The 18,441-nt window shown below is 37.0% G+C and overlaps 2 protein-coding genes, 1 long non-coding RNA gene and 1 pseudogene across 3 annotated transcripts; all 4 read left to right on the forward strand.

Annotated features, from left to right (window-relative positions):
• The first annotated feature begins 1,052 nt into the window (after nucleotides 1–1,052).
• LOC103340533 (protein ALP1-like) lies at nucleotides 1,053–2,956 on the forward strand. Its single transcript, XM_008243953.2, has one exon. It carries the CDS (start codon nucleotides 1,198–1,200, stop codon nucleotides 2,827–2,829), a length of 1,632 nt encoding a protein of 543 aa, XP_008242175.2. The 5' UTR covers nucleotides 1,053–1,197; the 3' UTR covers nucleotides 2,830–2,956.
• Nucleotides 2,957–4,889: 1,933 nt separating this feature from the next.
• On the forward strand, nucleotides 4,890–7,481 carry LOC148914549 (uncharacterized; annotated as a pseudogene).
• Nucleotides 7,482–8,690: 1,209 nt separating this feature from the next.
• LOC107881752 (uncharacterized) lies at nucleotides 8,691–10,675 on the forward strand. The gene is made up of 2 exons (XR_016122991.1): nucleotides 8,691–8,992; nucleotides 9,093–10,675. It is a non-coding gene; the product is annotated as an uncharacterized LOC107881752 (long non-coding RNA).
• A 1,667-nt stretch (nucleotides 10,676–12,342) lies between these two features.
• Nucleotides 12,343–17,953, forward strand: LOC103340534 (uncharacterized). Its single transcript, XM_089042681.1, has 13 exons — nucleotides 12,343–12,644; nucleotides 13,585–13,759; nucleotides 14,015–14,098; nucleotides 14,204–14,445; nucleotides 14,583–14,820; nucleotides 15,367–15,446; nucleotides 15,609–15,693; nucleotides 16,063–16,188; nucleotides 16,275–16,388; nucleotides 16,488–16,535; nucleotides 16,940–17,024; nucleotides 17,230–17,280; nucleotides 17,374–17,953. Exons 1-13 carry the CDS (start codon nucleotides 12,469–12,471, stop codon nucleotides 17,463–17,465), a joined length of 1,596 nt encoding a protein of 531 aa, XP_088898807.1. The 5' UTR covers nucleotides 12,343–12,468; the 3' UTR covers nucleotides 17,466–17,953.
• The last annotated feature ends 488 nt before the right edge of the window (nucleotides 17,954–18,441 follow it).

Here is an 18,441-nt window from a genome sequence, read left to right on the forward strand (position 1 = left end):
GTGTGGTTTTCACCACTCGTTTTGTGAGAGCTTTTCACCTATCCTTTGTGAAAGCTTTTAATCTTTCCTTGGTGAGAGCTTTATTTGTATCGTTATGACTTGGTTTTTTCAAGTTTTATCTTCTTCTTTTTAAAAAAAAAATTTATTTTAAGGTTGCAATCTTAGTTGGAATGCATATGCCAGAGTTTCTTCGATCCTGCGCGATTGTTAGTGGAGCCACACCATATTGTCTTAATTTTGATGTGAGATTGCTCCATTGTTATAAGAGAGTTTCACTAAAACACCCAAAATGGGGGCTGAAATTATAAAAAAACCCAACACCCAAAACACTTTATAAACACACTCAAAATCCATCATTACACACACTCAAAACTCATTTATAAACACACCAAAAAAAATATACAATTGTTGATTTTGGGTGTATTTCTATGTTTAAATAGTGCTTGAGTTTTTTTATAAATACATGTCTAGAATTGAGTTTATTTATAAATTTGTATTGTTTATAATGGTCATTTGTGGCTAGATTTTGTTTTAAAAAAATATGACAGTTGCATGTTTAAAATACAAACCATCTATGAAATTCTATAAATACCTCAATAATTTATATGAAAAGTACTCCAACGGTTTGGTTTAAACTTTTTATGGCTCGAATTCGAATGGTTTAGTTTCAAATAGTTTTTGGCACAAAATATTTACATTTACGTGATACCTCATAACTTGCAAATAATTACACGTATTGAGAATTTACTTTTAAGGTTTCTAACGGTTTTACCAGTGAAGAAGTGAAATATGATGCTTTCTTTGAAATGACAATTTAAGCGTGTCTAAAACGGAAAATAATGAATCTTAGTGGGGGTCTTTTTTATATATATTTACTAACAAAAGTTGTTTAGCAATTGAGTACAAGCAAAGTCACTATTTCACTTATTCTCCACTTTTTTTTTTTTTGCTCTTTCCTTCTTCCTTCCCTCGGTCCCTAAAAACGAAGCTTCTCCCCTCCTCCCTCTCCCCTCCCTTATTATTCCCATCGTTATACAAAAAACCATCAAACCCCAAGATCCCACCGCGTAAATTCTCTCAACTCTCCAAACCAATCCAAAAAAAGTCAAGTCTCCGTCAAAGCCCCCCCACGCCGCGTTCACATCTGCGTACACGCTTCCTAAAACCCCCCTCCTCTCCTCCCACAAATATATAAATATGACCAGAGCCCAACCAAGCTCTCCATCATCATCTCCAGTTCATATCCAAACTCGGAATTCAAGTTCACACAGGCATTTCTTCACACACTTTCACACCAATCCAAAGCCTTTCATGGAAATCAAATCGTTCCCATTTCTTAGTCAAGAAGATTACTCCCATTTCTACACGCTGTTCCCTGACATGGACGATTTCGACATAAATGGAGAGGGTGGCTTGAAGAAGCGGAGAAGAAAGGAGGACGACAGCAACAACAACCATGGCCCAATGAGCGACATACTCACCACGCTGATTTTGCTGGATGAGGAAGAGAAGCAGGAGCAAGAAGAGTTCTTTGTTCAAACCCAGCAGGAAAAATCGATCCTTGAAGCCAATCACAGGCAGAAGACTCGAGCTATGAATGAGTACTTGTCTGATCTTCAACAGAACCATGCTCAATCTGACGAATTGGACCAGTCCCGCGCGAAACGGACTCACCAATCCGCATTTGCGGCGGCTGCGGTGGTTGCCGAGACTGCGAATTCGGGTGCGGGTTCGGAGCCGGGGTCGGCTGTTCCGGCGGCGGGTCCGAGCCGGAGGCTATGGGTCAAGGACAGGAACAAAGATTGGTGGGATAAGTACAACAATCCAAACGTTTCCGACGACGAGTTCCGGGAGGCGTTTCGGATGAGCAAGGCCACATTTGACATGATCTGCGAGGAGCTTGATTCAGCCGTGACGAAGAAGAACACAATGCTGCGGGACGCGATTCCCGTTCGGCAGCGGGTGGCGGTCTGCATATGGCGGTTGGCTACTGGCGAGCCGCTCCGGCTGGTTTCGAAACGTTTTGGGTTGGGCATCTCCACCTGTCACAAGCTGGTTCTTGAGGTTTGCTCTGCTATTAAGACTGTTCTAATGCCCAAGTTTCTTCAGTGGCCTGACGAGAACAGAATGAAAGGTATCAAGGAGGAGTTTGAAGCCAGCTCTGGAATACCAAATGTTGGTGGGTCGATGTACACAACCCATGTTCCAATTATAGCTCCAAAGGTGAATGTTGCAGCTTATTTCAACAAGAGGCACACAGAGCGCAACCAGAAGACCTCTTACTCCATTACAGTGCAAGGAGTTGTTGATCCAAGAGGTGTTTTTACCGATGTTTGTATTGGCTGGCCTGGTTCTATGCCTGATGACCAGGTTTTGGAGAAGTCAGCTTTGTTCCAGAGAGCCAACAGGGGCCTTCTGAAGGATGTTTGGATTGTGGGAAATTCTGGGTTCCCTCTAACAGATTGGGTTTTGGTTCCTTACACCCACCAGAACCTTACTTGGACCCAACATGCCTTCAATGAGAAAATTGGAGATGTTCAGAGGGTTGCTAAAGATGCTTTTGCAAAGTTGAAAGGGAGGTGGTCTTGCTTGCAGAAGAGGACTGAGGTCAAACTCCAGGACTTGCCAGTGGTGCTTGGGGCTTGCTGTGTTTTGCACAACATTTGTGCCATGAGGAATGAAGAGCTTGATGCTAATCTAAGTTTTGATATCTTTGATGATGAGACTGTCCCTGAGAATAGTTTGAGGTCTGCTACTTCAGTGCAGGCTAGGGATCACATTGCTCATAATTTGTTGCACCATGGCCTTGCAGGCAGTGCTTTTCTATAGTTATTTTTTTTAGTTTCAGTTTTTGTACTGTATTTGTAGTCATTCATTTGGCGCTGCCTTTGTTGTAGTCATATGTAGAGTAAATGGTATAGAAATATAGCTTGGCTTTGAGCTTTGTGTATAAAAAGAGTATTTAGCCTTCTACCTAATAGCATGAATATAGTTCATTCTTGATTTCTCCTGTCTGAATCTCTCTCTCTCTCTCTCTCTCTCTCTGTGTCTGACTTTGAAGTTTGAGTCAGTATATAATTGGCTGAGATGTTCAATCATGATATCATTATTGTCAACTTCTTTCTTGGCCATATCAGGGTCAGGCTATTGAATTATGCACAAGACCCCATATACCAGGTTTGACAGAATTGTGATGGCCACATCATAATAAGTCCCAGTCGGACAGAATGTTATCAACTTTGTCGAACTGATTGCAACGCGGTTTCCTTTGTTTGGCACATAACAATTATGATTTGCTCTCTGCCCCACCTTACTCTGAACTTTGAATATATTGCTTCCGAGCTTAGTTAACCGGTTTCATGTGGTCATTTGACTTTAACCAACCCTCTCGTCGTTGAATATATTGCTTCAGGGCTTAGTTAACTTGTTTTCATGTGGTCATTTGACTTTAACCAACCCTCTCTTGGCATTTATACGGGAGAGAGTTGAGAGTTATTTCAAATTCAATGAGTTGAGTTTTTCTATTTAATATGAAGAGTTGTGGGGTGTATGTATAGATGTAGTAGGGTTAACTATTAAGTTTGAGTAAACAAAGAAAAGTGTGGGGTTTAAATAGAAAAACTCTTGTTGTTTAGTGGTGATGTGGCGACAAGCTTGTTATTATGAATTGTTTGACTAGTTTTCATGTTTCTCTCGTGGCATTGATATGGGGGAGAGTTGAGAGTTATTGCAAACTCAATGAATTTGAGTTGTTGTTTAGTCGTGATGTGACGACAAGCTTATTATTATGAGCTGTTTGAGTGGTTTTCACGTTTTCTATATGTATATTGTGATGAGAGAGAAAAACAGAGATGGTTTATTTATTTATTTATTAATAAAGACCAAAAGGGAATTCATTAATCAATCATCAGGAATAATAGGTCCGGCGTGGAGAAGAAAATCTAATGGGATAAAACTTCGGGGAGGAAAAAAGTACCACACACTCCAAATTACAATTGAAACTTAAATAAGAAATGGGTTACATAAACCCGTTTCATATAAATTTTTCTCGTTGAAGTAGTGTGTTTCAGGCGGAGCCTCGGTAAGTGGGGTCAGCTGTCGGGGCCTCGGACGACCTCTTGGAAGCCATGGAAATAGCCTTGGAGGTCCGCTGAGCGTTGGCGCGACCTCTGAGCCGCACAGAAGTGCTCGACGGAATGCCCGAAAGAAGAAGGAAGAAACAAGAAGAAGGAGGCGAGGTCGCTTCTGGCGCGCTCTTTTTTAAACAACTGGGCAAAAGCGACGCTGCTTTGGCCTGTGAATGTTTTTAAATGATCTCTGTTGCCAAAACGACGTCGTTTTGGCCTGAGTCGAACAAAAATAATGTCCAATGTATCCCTTCACCTCTCCTTCTCTCCACATTTGACAGAATCGATTCTTTCATTCAAAAAACCCCAAATTTCTTTTGTTTTCTCCTCCTCCAACCCTAAGTTCCAAACTCAATCCCCCCCAAGCCTTCAACTCCATCTCCTCCCTTTGCCGCCATTGAGGTGTCTTTTATAACTGCTGTCATCGCTGTGGTGGTGGTGCCGCCCTTCTCTCTTTATATTTACTAATTGTCATTGTGAAATTTCACAATTCAAGTAAGTTCTAAACCCTATATATGATATATTTAATTTAATTGAAACATAATTCATGTTTATTTTGATTATATTGGTAGTTTGATTATATTGTGAGTTTTTATTTTCATTATTTTGTATATGTAGAATATATTTAATTTAATTGAAATTCAATTCATATTTATTTGATTATATTGATGGTTTGTTTATATTGTGAGTTTTATTTTGCAAGTTTTTGTATATGTAGAATATATTTAATTTAATTGAAATCCAATTCATGTTTATTTTGATTATGTTGATGGTTAGTTTAAATTGTGAGTTTTATTTTGCAAGTTTTTGTATATGTAGAATATATTTAATTTAATTGAATATCCAATTCATGTTTATTTTTATTATGTTGATGGTTTGTTTAAATTGTGAGTATTTATTTTGAATATTTTGTATATGTAGAAGTATTATGGAACGGTTTTTTAAGAGAAAGTCATCATCGGGTTCCGGTAGTTCGAATAATGTTGATAGTTCAAATACTGTTGGTAGTTCAAGAACTCCAAGTTCAAGACAAAGTCAGTCAGATGGTGTTTTGGGTAATCTTCAAGCGGATCCTGGATTAAGAACTCGAATGATAGATTATGATGCTAATATGAGAGATGAGGTCCGAAGATCATATCTACAAAAAGGACCTTGTCAACCTAGAGGTCATAATTTCCCGATAACTAATATGTCGGGAATTAATCGACGCTTCATTCCCCAATGGTTTGATGAGTTTGATTGGTTGGAGTATAGTATATCTAAAGATGCGGCATTTTGTCTCTATTGCTATCTCTTTAAAACCAATTTTGAACAAGTGGGTAGTGAAGCTTTCACTGGAGATGGATTTAAGAATTGGAAGAAAGGGAGAGAAAGATTTAAGATGCATGTTGGACCGTTGGGAGTGTTCATAATAAGGCTAGAGAAGCTGCTACAAATTTGATGAATCAAGCTACACATATTGAAACGGCAAGTGAGCAAACACTCTGACTAAGCTCAGTAAGGCTTATCGCACATGTTTGATAGCATCAATCAAGTGCACTAAGTTTTTATTGCGACAAGGTCTTGCTTTTCGTGGCCATGATGAAAGTGCCACTTCAAGTAATAGGGGAAATTACTTGGAGCTATTACAATTCCTTGCAGATAATGATGATAAAGTTAAAGAAGTTGTGATGGAAAATGCTCCGGGGAATCTCAAATTACTAGCTCCTTGCATTCAAAAAGAAATTGTTCATGAGCCCTTGAAACACTTGATGCTATCATGGATGGTCTAAAAGATAGATTCTTTTCAATATTGGTGGATGAAGCACGTGATGTATCGGTGAAAGAGCAAATGGCTATGGTGTTGCGTTATGTGGATGACTCCGGGCATGTAATTGAAAGATTTGTGGGTATCCAACATGTTACCGACACTACTTCAAGTTCACTAAAGGATGCTATTGACACATTCTTTTCTCACAACGGTTTGAGCATTTCCAAGCTACGAGGACAAGGTTATGATGGTGCTAGCAATATGAGAGGTGAGTTGAATGGCCTTAAAACAAAGATATTGAGAGAACAACCTTGTGCATATTATGTTCATTGCTTTGCTCATCAACTTCAACTAGCTCTTGTTGCCGTAGCAAAGAAGAATATAGACATTGCCTCTTTTTTTGCAACGGCTAATAGTGTGGTTAATCATGTTGGAGCATCTTGTAAGCGGCGTGATTTACTTAGAGGGCAACTTCAAGAAGAGCTTGTGATAGCTTTTGAAAATGATTGTCTTATAACGGGGCGAGGCTTAAATCAAGAAACAAGTCTCAAACGTGCCGGTGACACACGATGGAACTCACACTATGGTACCTTGATTAGCATCATTTCTATGTTTTCATCTGTGGTTCATGTGCTTCAAATGGTTATTGATGATAATCCCAATGAAAGTGCGGGTGAAGCAAATAAGTTAATGAGAGAAATACGGAATTTTGAGTTTGTGTTTCACCTTTTCTTGATGAAGGTCATATTGGGACTCACAAATGATTTGTCACAAGCATTGCAAAGGAAAGATCAAGAAATTGTTAATGCAATGGCTTTAGTGAAATCATGCAAGGAAAAGCTACATTGGATGAGGAATAATGGGTTCGATGCATTAGTTGATGAAGTATCTTCTTTTTGTGAAAAACATCATATTTATGTTCCTAACATGGAAGATGCATTTATACTTCAGGAGGTCAAGGCGTAATGCTCCAATAAAGACAAATCGACATCATTATCGTGTGGAGCTATTTATTTATGTCATTGATGAGCAAATTACGGAGTTAGAGGATCGCTTTAATGAGGTAAATACCGAGTTGCTTATTTGTTTGGCATGTTTGAGTCCGAAAGATTCATTTGTAGCTTTTGATAAGTTACTTCGTCTTGCTCAATTTTATCCTCAAGACTTTTCGGATGAGGATCGTTTGGCACTTGAAGATCAACTTGAGATTTATATTCATTATGTGCGTTCCATGGGTGATTTCTCTCAATTGCAAGGGATTGGTGATCTTGCAAAAAAAATGGTGGAGACAAGGATGCATCAAGTATTCAATTATGTATATTTGCTCATTACATTGTCTTTAGTTTTACCGGTTGCAACTGCTTCAGTGGAGAGGGCATTTTCTGTCATGAATATTGTTAAGGGTCCACTTAGGAACAAAATGGGAGATCAATGGTTGAGTGATAGCTTGCTTGTTTATATTGAGAGAGATATTTTTGCTTGTATTGAAAATGAAGCTATAATGCTTCGTTTTCAAAATATGAAACCTCGTCGTGGACAATTATAGCTTGTAATATTATTTCCGTTATGAATTATGAATGAAAGTACTATGATTTCATTTTCAATATGTTTTTCAATCCTAAATTTTTATTTGGACTTTTACACTATGACCCCTTGTGGTATGATTCCTGCCCGCCACTGGGTGTTTCATGTAAACTTTTCTCATTGAAGTACTGTAGGTTCGAACGGATAATATCTCATAAATTGAATTTTCTGTTATGCATACAGTTGGTTTTGATAATATGCATTTTGAAGTTGATTTACAATATCTGAGAGCCGGTAAGTAAACTCAATAGAGTTATAAGCATATAGAATAAGCAAATCTCATTCCATTTAACATGAAATTCAAAATCCTGATCATGCACCACTTCTTACAAGCTTTCAAAACTAGAAACTTCAAGTCTTGATTAAGTTTGTCTTCTTTTTGCATATGAAATTGAGCATTTCAAAGTCCTTGTTGCCACAATAGAGGCACCTAGAATGCTGGATTTTCCCTTTGGACTACAAATTAATTTTATTTTATCACATCATATTTAGTTCACCCCAATATCTTACCTAAATTAGAACATTTAAACCAAGAAACATCCATAAGAAAAAGCAGCTTCTCATCTAATACAAACAAGCATTAAAATTTTATTTACTCTAAGCATTCACAGTTATGTTGTCGCAGTAGATCCTGCAAATAGTTTGCTAATAGGTTAATCATACTATACGAGCACGCTGACTTGATCATATAGCATTTCACATTATGTGACAGCTGATTTATACAGGCCACCTCAATTAATGTAAGAGGAATACTCTTACTATATTTGTATACCACATTCTCATACTATTTTATGTGGCAGATGAAGTAGACAACTACATCAATTAAAAAGTATCAATAAATCAAAAAAATAAAAGAAAATAATAAATTAATTTTAATTGATGTAATTGTCCATCTCATTTGCCACATAAATGAAACTGAGCATTTCAAAGCCCATGTGACAAAATCATCAATAACAAAAATATTAGGATCGGGTTTTGAATTCGGTTGGAATGGTGTGCAAACAATCACAATCACAATCACATTCACTCCAATTTCATATATGATTTTTTTTTCTTCCAATTTTATATATGTTAGTGTCACTGTGTATCTGGGATGTCAAAATCAGAAACAAAATTAACAATTGAAAAGTAAATAAAAAATAAATAAAACCCTTTTAAATCACAATCAGTTTATTTTTCTTTCGAGAAATTTAACATTTTTATATTCCAACCCCAGGCCTAGAGCTGTTTGTAATGGCCCAATGGGCTAAATGACTTTTTCTATGTTTGGGCTTCCTTCCCAAACTTTCCCAAAAAAAAAATCGTGTCTCTTCTCGCCGCTCGCAAATCTTCTTCGCCGGTTCCAACTCGGCCGACTCGGTAATCCCCAACCTCATCTCCTCGTTCTCCTCCACCGTCTTCTCCGGCCATGCCGGCTCCGGTCGCAGCTTCTAGAATCTCTACGTGGGTCTTTTCAACAAAAATTTACACCAACAAACTCATCTTCGTTACTAAATTAGGGTTAGGGTTGGTCCGCGTTTTGTTGAAAGAGGTAAACCTCCCTTATCATTCTACTAGCACAACAGCTTGAATTGAACACTTGATTCTTGACCTCATTATAATCTCGGTATATTTTGTTTTTATGTCATTAGAATGCCCAGAATTGCCTTGCCAGTTGCAGAACAGAAGCCATTGACAAGGATGCTATTTACAGGTCTGAATAATTAAGCCCCTGCTTGACCCTCTCTCCCGTTCTATCTCTTCAGTAAGTATGCTTTCTTTTTGTTTTTGTTTTTGTTAAATTTTTCCAGGCACTTTTCTTAGCATGTCAAAATTTAGTGAAGGAACTATATTCTGGCTTTGGAATAAAAGAATTACATTTGCACAAGAGTTTCTGTCTACAAACTCCGACACCTAGCTAGAAGGTAATGACACTAAATTTTTGGCAACAGTACAGTTTTTAGCCGAACTAAACCTAGCTGGAGAACTTCTAAAAGCTAAACGTCTGTTTCCAAAATTTAGTGTTCAAGGGCAGTGTTGTTGTGTGCAAGATAATCTGGCAGCCTCTATGGTATTGGTAATAGTGATAGATCAAGTCCTTGTCCGATTCCTCTCCCTAATTCCGTATACTATCGGAAGAGAGTGTGGGTTTTGATCTTCAACCCTAATGATTATCCATGGCAGCATTTAGCTTTAGTAATATGCTTGGGTAAAGTGTAAGTTGAATCTTATTTCAAACTGAGCTTTGAACATGTTCTTCAAGATGGGGAAGGAATTACTAGATAACATATTCCTTCCCAATACAGGCAGGCTTCTGTGTTTTTTCAGGTTTTAAATGACTTTCAGTTGTTAGTGTAGGACTAAATCTGTTGCAAGCATCACATGCAGTATAACGTAGCGTTAGTGTACTTAAGGTTATTTGACCAAGGCTTGGCGCTTGTATTGACTCAGCTGTTTATGCATGCTAACCCTGATCACTTAGGCGCACAGACACAAAAACCATTTATCCTTTGTATAATGATTGAGGTTTTTAAAAATTCTATAGCTGTTCTTTGAGTGCACCCTTTCCTACCATGTTTGTATAACTTATATGTCATCCTCGGATAACAGAGTATTTGAAATCTTAGGGACACATTATCAGTAGCATATAGTCATATATTATGCTTCAGTAAATTTTGCGTTGATTGCTATTCCAAACTGAGCTTTTAACACGAGTGTCAAGTTACAGAAGGGAAATTTTATAGAGCAAAATTTTCCTTTCGACTTAGAAACCAGAATATCTGATATTGACCTCATATTTCTGTATAAAACTTGTCAATGGGAAAGGAATTTTCGGTTTCTATCTAATGTTGTAGTGAATCCAATGTGGAGCATAATGGATGGCGGAAGGTACACAGCGCATGATGCTCAGAGGTAGCATCCCTAGGATTACATGGTATATTCCACCTCAGCTGGCTTTGGAATTTCTGAGGGACCATTTCAAATTTTCAATGAAGGATTAAGCAATGATAACATGCAAGAAGTTGCTACCATCCATGTCTGTAGAAGTCTTTACAAAGGAGAGCAAGAGGAACTTACTGGATTTTTTCCCTTCATGTCCAGTTTGTTGGACAGATTGGGGCATTTTTCATGTATCAAGTAATAATTTGGTCGGTATTTAGTAATATTTTTCATGTTAACTGTGTATATAAACATAAAAGAATAAAGGGAGGTTTATGTTTTCTTGTTTTCCGAACTTTGTTGGTCCAAAATTTCTTTGTTTCAGGAGTTGTGAGAAGCGTTTAAAAGTCTGTCAACTTTTAGCCGCGCTTTTTATCTTCGCTAGTAAAAGTTGTATTTCCCACGGTTAGCGACGGTTTTTTCCGTTTCTAAAGACATTTTGCAAATTTGGGACATTATTTTCGTCACTAAATGTGACAAAACCGCTGCCAACCGCTGCTAAATCCTAAAAACCGTCGATAAAAGAACACACTTGCCACATATCAGTTGAAAAGGTGTTTTTCTTTATGTTTCCAGGTTAGACGTTTGTTTAATTCTCCAAAACTACTACTGGAAACTGGGTAAATCAAGTATAAGCCACAATAATCCTAATTCCACCAAAGCAATCCAACATTGTAATAATGGAGAAGCAAACTGATTATTACAAAATGAAGTAGTCGAAGAGAAAGGTCCAGCGACTATTGCCACATTGAGCATTCTGTTTTGCTTGATGGTTTTTCAGTAAGAGAAGCCTTTCAGTGAGAAGGCAGAACCTCTAAATCCTCTTGCCTTGAGCATTCTGATAGCATTTAAGATATGGTTTATATGGTATTCTGTGAATGCGTGTTTAATATAGATATGGTAACATCAAGGTAGCTCCCTGGTTAGTCTATAAACTTTCATTTAGGACAACTTCTGCATTCTTTCTAATCGATTCAACATTTTCCCTTACTCATGAACCGAAATGTTTGCCCTTTTAGAACGACTCTCATCAAGAAAATTCATTGCACCTGCAAGGGTTTGGTGTTAAACTCTTTTCTGTCAATATTATAGCACATTCTTATTCTGGTCAAGCCTCATTATTATTGATGACTATGATTAATTGAATTGCAATGTAAACAGGCAGATAAGAATGTACGTTTGAAGATAAAATTACTGTCAAAATAATTGCATTTGTAAACCTTGCACATCCAAGTCATTTGCTAGCAACAGCAAAGATTTGTGCACAACTGGTTTTCACTTCCAAACATGCCTGCTAATAATAACTCTCTTTCCAACTGTGAGATTGATTTTCTGTATCTGGAAACCACTTGTACACACACCTCATTTTGTACACCGTTTTTAAAAAATTCACATAAGGAAATATTTTGCCATTGCAGCATTAAGAACATGACTTAAAATCATTCTCACTCAAAATTTCAAGTCCAGATTTTTATTATTTCTGTTCTTTCCTTTGGTACTTATCTTCTATATATATAAAGCAAAAGACAGAGAATGGTAAAACATTCAAAATACCAAAAAATGTCATCAGTTAATGCAAACATTAAAGTATGACATATTATATGATTTTATTTTTATTTTTATTTTTTGTAATATAAAAATATGAATTTATCATATTATCCTCATTTAATTAATAATTTTAATTCTTAATATTTGAATTAATCAAGGATATTTTCTAGTATTTTGAATGTTTCACTATTCTCTACTTTTTGCTTTATATATATAGATTAATTGCAAAAGAATATAAATAATAAGTTATATATATTTAATATGCTCTCTGTACCTGAGAAATGCCACCCAAGAGAGTGCAACCGTTCGGAACCCATGGAGCTGCCCAATAGCAGGCGCCCACATGTCAGGTAGACAAAATAGACGTTGGAGAGAGGAAAGTATAAAAATTGGTTGTAGAAGCCTGTTTTTGGAGGTCTCATATATTCTCATTCGTCCCCGGGGTTTTTGCTTCGTTGTCACTTGTCACAATCATCCAAATTTCTCAAGCCACACAGAGACACAGAGAGAGAGAGAGAGAGAGAGAGAGAGAGAGGGAGCATGGAGAACCATAAGCAGATGGAGAAGAACGAGGTGGGGCCCATGGCTATAGAGGCGGAGGAGGAGGCCGGAGAGGTGGGGTCCAGCTTGACCCTGGAGAGGGTGGCTGCAGCCAAGCAGTTCATAGAGAGCCACTACAAGGCTCAGATGAAGCACATCCAAGATCGTAAACAAAGGTATGAAAATCATTTCCTTTTGTTTATACTATTTCCAAGGATCTCTCTCTCGCCTTGCCCAGTTTTGGTTTCAATCTCTAGCTTTCCAGTCCTTGCAATCCCAGCTGGTGTATTTGTGATTTTCGTGATCAAATTTGGTTTTTTGTTTCTGGGTATTTAATGTTTTTTTGGTTTAGGAAAGAAAGCTTCGAATTTTGTAGGGAAATGAGGGTGCTTGGACATGCATTCCTTGAAAGAGTTGGAATTTGTTTGGTGTATGGGAAATGGGGTTCATAAGGATATTCTAAATCAGTGTGCTCTTGGTTTTATGAGGTAAAGGGGAGTGCATTATCTTAAGGAGAAGAGACCATTATAGTTTGTTAAGGAGTGGGATAGATTTTCCTTTTTTTAAAACTCATTTCGGATTTTGGTCTTTCGGAATGCGCATGCTTGCATGAACTGAAAGTATTATTGTTTAAGCTATGTTTATCGCCCAGTCGAACTGTGTTTAGATTTTCTACAGTTGGCCCTGATGTCGAGAAAGTATAAACCTTCTAAGAAATATCAACCATAATAAATTTTTGAATGCTGAATGACATTTTCAAATTAGTAAAAAATTGCCTGGTGATGGTTATGAGTTATGAAGCTTCTTAGATATATTATCCGCAAATCCTTAGTTGGAAAAGTATGTGGTTATATGATTGTTAATATTTTAACCACCTTAGAAGTAATGAATGGGGCGCAACTGTGAACAAAGCGAGAAAGTCATTAAGTGTACATATATGAAGCAGTTTTGAATTTTGAATATGTTTCTTGTTTTCTTCTATTTTTTTAGAGTTCAATAGTTGCTCATAGTTGTGATGTGCCTTCACAACTGATAATTAAAGTAAAATTGGCAATGATTAGATCATAAAGGCTTTTGATCTTGATACGCGCCCTCACATGTTTTTACTGTTTCCAGGCGCTCAGTGCTGGAAAAGAAGTTGGCATCTGAACGTGTGCCAGAACAGGAACAGATCCATATGTTGAAGGATTTGGAGCGCACAGAGACTGAATATATGCGCCTTAAAAGGCACAAGATTTGTGTTGATGATTTTGACCTTCTGGCAATAATTGGGAGAGGGGCCTTTGGAGAGGTTAGAGACATGCATATTTTTTATAGTTTGCATAGGTGCTTGGTTTAAAAGATTATTATTTTCCCTCTTAAACATTCTATACAGAGAAAGTGAGTATAAGCTTATTTCAGCTACCTGTGAGTTGTTTATTGTTACAGTGTGCTGATCATTTCTAACACAAATATGATGGTTATTTGTTTCCTTTTCTTTGTTGTAGTTTTTGTATATTCTGTTTGATACTTCCTTGATTAAGAACCTTTATATAAAACTTTATAGGTTAGACTCTGTCGGGAGAAGAAATCTGGCAACATTTATGCCATGAAAAAGTTGAAGAAGTCAGAAATGCTCAGTAGGGGGCAGGTATAATATGATAGATTTAGAGTTGATATAAATTTTAACTTCTATTAAAGGTATTTTAAACGTGCGTGAATCTATGCACTCACTGGTTGTCTATCTGCAACATAGGTTGAACATGTTAGAGCTGAAAGGAATTTGCTTGCAGAGGTTGCTAGTCACTGCATTGTGAAACTCTACTATTCCTTTCAAGATGCTGACTACTTGTATCTAATCATGGAGTATCTACCTGGTGGTGACATGATGACTTTGCTTATTAGGGAAGAGACTTTGACTGAAACTGTTGCAAGATTTTACATTGCCCAAAGTGTTATGGCTATAGAATCTATCCATAAACATAACTACATTCACAGGTTGGTTTATCCAGTTGTTTACAGGCTTGCCAACATATCAGAAGCTGGATTCTCTTGAACAGCATTATATTAATAATTGTACATCAGGAACATAATGTAACTCTTGCATTTGTTGCATCTATATTTTCAGAGACATAAAACCCAGACAATCTTCTGTTAGACAAAAATGGACACATGAAGCTTTCTGATTTTGGTCTTTGCAAGCCTCTTGACTGCTCAAATTTGTCATCCATAAATGAAAATGAAGTACTAGATGATGAGAACCTACATGAGACAATGGATATTGATGAATCCTTCCCAGAATCCAAAAATGGGAGGCGCTGGAAAAGCCCGCTTGAGCAACTTCAACATTGGCAAATAAACAGAAGAAAACTGGTATGAAAATGATATTTTCCTTTATGTTATAATGTGGCATTTCACATCTCTTAGATTCTTAACTAATAAAGTGCAAGCAACAGATGTTTGCTATTTGTGTATTATGATAATTAACACTGCATGGATTTAAAGATAGATTATTTAATGTCACTCGGAGTCGTATATGTAATTATGTGTCCACACTGTTACAAAAGTCAAGTAAATCAAGATCAGAGAGGCTATATTAACCTTACCAGAAATGGTATATTTCTGAAATGACCTTCAGTACAGTAGTTCATTTTAAATAAGGATATATAAAGCATGGTTCAGTGGAAAAAATGTATGGTTCTGTTTGAGGGACATCAGAGTATATAATCGTAGTTTTCACAACACAGCAGACATTTACATTTTCTTTGTTATTTGATCAGTCAATTTCCTGATTGAAGAGTATAATGTTATGAGTGCATTAAAGTTCTTGTGGTAGTGTGTTTTGGCAAATTCAAGGATATTGGTCCTTGAGATCTTTGTTTTTCTGATCATAGTCATATTACTTTGTTCCAATGATAGGCATTCTCAACAGTCGGAACTCCGGATTACATCGCTCCAGAAGTATTGTTGAAGAAAGGATATGGCATGGAGTGTGACTGGTAAGTCCATACAATTAATGTTTAAGAGGGAAAATAATATTGTAATTGTGTTTTTCAGTGAAGATCTTTGCAGTGTTATTGGATTACTATAGTAGCTAAAATGTGGTGTGCTAAACTTCATTGTGAATTCTATTATCTTACTGAATTCCTTCCTGGTTGTAGGTGGTCACTTGGTGCAATAATGTATGAGATGCTTGTTGGTTATCCCCCATTTTACTCTGATGATCCAGTGACAACATGCAGAAAGGTTGATTTACAATGAGTATATGTTTTGGTTATATTTTCTAATTGAAGTATGTGATATCATAGCTTTCTATTCATCTTCTTCTATGTTGTTGGGTTCCCACAATCATTAGATTGTAGTGAGATTAATTTCAACATAATTCTTCAGGTTGCTTTTGTCTCACAGGTTTTTTTTTCTTTCTAAAAATTTCTATGTATAAATTATTTTTGAAGCACTAACATTTGCAAAATTGTACAATTCTTACATGTCATGGCTACTGAAGAAGCTTTGAGTTGATTTCTTTAGGCAATTGTGATGTTATGTCTTACTAAAGTTTTATTATTAACCTAGAACACTCATGTATAACCTGACATGTGGAACAATCTATGCTAGATTGTACATTGGAAAAATCACTTAAAATTTCCAGTGGAGGCAAGGTTGACACCTGAAGCAAAGGATCTGATCAGTAGGTTCCTTTGTGATGTTGAAAATAGGCTTGGTAGAGCAGACCAAATTAAGGTATTTTAACTCTCTTTCAGATGACTTTTACCCGCACACTGTTACGCATTTTCTTAATCATATAAGTTTGTTTTAAATTTGTTCAGGCTCATCCTTGGTTCAAAGATATTTCTTGGGACAAACTTTATGAGGTGGAGGCAGCATTTAAACCAGAGGTCAATGGGGAACTCGATACTCAAAATTTTATGAAGTATGATGAGGTGAGGTGTTAAGCACACTCCTGTCTTTCTTTATTTATTGGTAGTGATTGAAGTATTAGTTTGTTTTACCTTTGTGTCTTAAATTCAACTGCGCTCTAGGTGGATCCACCAGCAACAGGAAGAACAGGATCTGGACCAATGAGAAAGGTATGCTTTTCATAGCTGAAAGAGTACAAAGACTTAAAGTGGCATAATGTTAATTTATGATCTGGTGATGGCTATTCCCACTTAAAATCTTAAAAGGGTACATTTGAGATGGTGGTTTAGTAAATCAAGATTTATGTCATACACATAGTATTTCATACTGTAGAAGGCATATTCATAATTCAATGGCCGATTCAAAGGTAAAATTTGGTAAAAAATTGGAAGGCAGGTTTGAACTCACTATAGATGGATTCCTATATAATAGTGGGGTCCAAGGTCATTGATGTTAATGGAACTTGGTCTTCTTAAATACTTTTGATCATTTTTTTCTGATGCCATTATGAGATTCTTTTTCTTTAGATATTTTGGGTTTGTACTTTATACTAGTCCTCTAACTTTCTCTGCAGATGTTGTTGACTCCTAAAGATCTCAGTTTTGTTGGCTATACATACAAGAATTTTGAGGCTGTCAAAGGGTTACATCAATCTTCTGGTATGGGATGTCATTCTACCGAAGTACATTCTTGACTTTTCTCTTTTTCCTTTTGTTTTTCTTGATGCAACGCGCTACAAAGTTTTAATGTAACGAGCAACACTGTTTGCAATCTGCTAAATTTCATTGATTATGTTCATTATTGTTGCCAAAAAAAAAAAAAAAATTCTCTCTTTTTAATTATTAACTCATTCAATGATTACAGATCTAAACAGGAGTGCATCACTGAACCGATCATCTATTGACTCTTCTCAAAGTAATGCATCTTGAACTGAACTTGCCTCATCAACTGTCATTTTCATGTTTAATATTGAGTTGCCCTATGCTAATCGGTGATGTTCCTGTCCAGGTGATTCGGCACTGGACTACTCCACTAGGTATTCGTACAGCGACATGGAAGCTCAGGTGCTTGCTGCATCAGAGGATGTCATGTCAGAGTGACTCATAGCATCCAGTGTAACAGGCAGACAAGGCCCTTGTATGAACATGTTGGGTATGCCTGCTTGTTTTTGGGTCAGGTTTTGCCCCAGTCACCATGATCAACACAGTTGACTGCTACATCTTGCAGAACTTCTTCTAAATGTACAGAGTAATATTGAAGACACTTCAAGATGACCCGTGGATCGGTTCGTTTTGTAGGAGTAGTAGTAGAGATCTTGAAAGCTTTTGCATCCAAGTAGGTGTGAGAATTTTGTCATGGTCCTGGCTACCCAGGTTGGCAAGCACAATATGCCTTCGCTTGTGGCAGTTTCCGGTCTTTCATCCTTTCTTGATTGTCTAGGAAATTATGGTGCTGTTTGTAAACAATGACCACCCTGATAGTTGGAATTGTATGGATGGCCCTGTGTGGCTTTGGTGGGTAAAACAGGAAATTAAGTTTTGGTTCCTAAAGTTTGAGGATGTTCTTGGTTTTGAAAATTATAGTTAAACGTCTTTAAGAGACAGATATCTCATATTTGATACCATGAGCAATGCATGGATAGTAATGTGCCCACATGCGTGGGTGGTGTGTTGATGCAGTGGGTACAACGCAATAACGGCTGACAGTCAACCCCTCGGCAACTCTGTGCCGCTAAGACAAATCTTGATACCATTTACAAATCAAACTGATGTTCTTTTACCGAATTAAAGCTTATGAAGACTTAGGTCACAAACTTTTGCATGTCCTTAAAAAGCCTAACCATGGAATCCGAAACATGACCACAATTCAAAAACACATGCAATGCAAACGCATGACATGGGATATTACGGATAGCGCGAGAACAGTGACATTCAAAGGGGAGTGGGTGTCGCGGGCTTCTTTTGTAACACATGTTTTCAAGTTCAGTGATTACATAAATTTATGGAAGACAGTGTTCAAATATTTGGCATGGTTAAAAGTTTTTAAATAGGCCACTTTAGGTGAGCATTTTATGAT

Source organism: Prunus mume, linkage group LG8 (genome assembly GCF_029339155.1).
Source record: "Prunus mume cultivar Tortuosa linkage group LG8, ASM2933915v1, whole genome shotgun sequence".
In the NCBI taxonomy this organism is placed as follows: domain Eukaryota; kingdom Viridiplantae; phylum Streptophyta; class Magnoliopsida; order Rosales; family Rosaceae; genus Prunus; species Prunus mume.

Bases quoted from the DNA above. Each gene is read 5' to 3' on its own strand.
- LOC103340534 (XM_089042681.1), top strand. From the start codon at position 12,469: ATGGAGAACCATAAGCAGATGGAGAAGAACGAGGTGGGGCCCATGGCT. The intron at 14,099-14,203 runs GTATAATATGAT...TCTGCAACATAG, and splicing joins AAATGCTCAGTAGGGGGCAG to GTTGAACATGTTAGAGCTGA. The intron at 16,389-16,487 runs GTGAGGTGTTAA...ACTGCGCTCTAG, and splicing joins ATTTTATGAAGTATGATGAG to GTGGATCCACCAGCAACAGG.
- LOC103340533 (XM_008243953.2), top strand. From the start codon at position 1,198: ATGACCAGAGCCCAACCAAGCTCTCCATCATCATCTCCAGTTCATATC.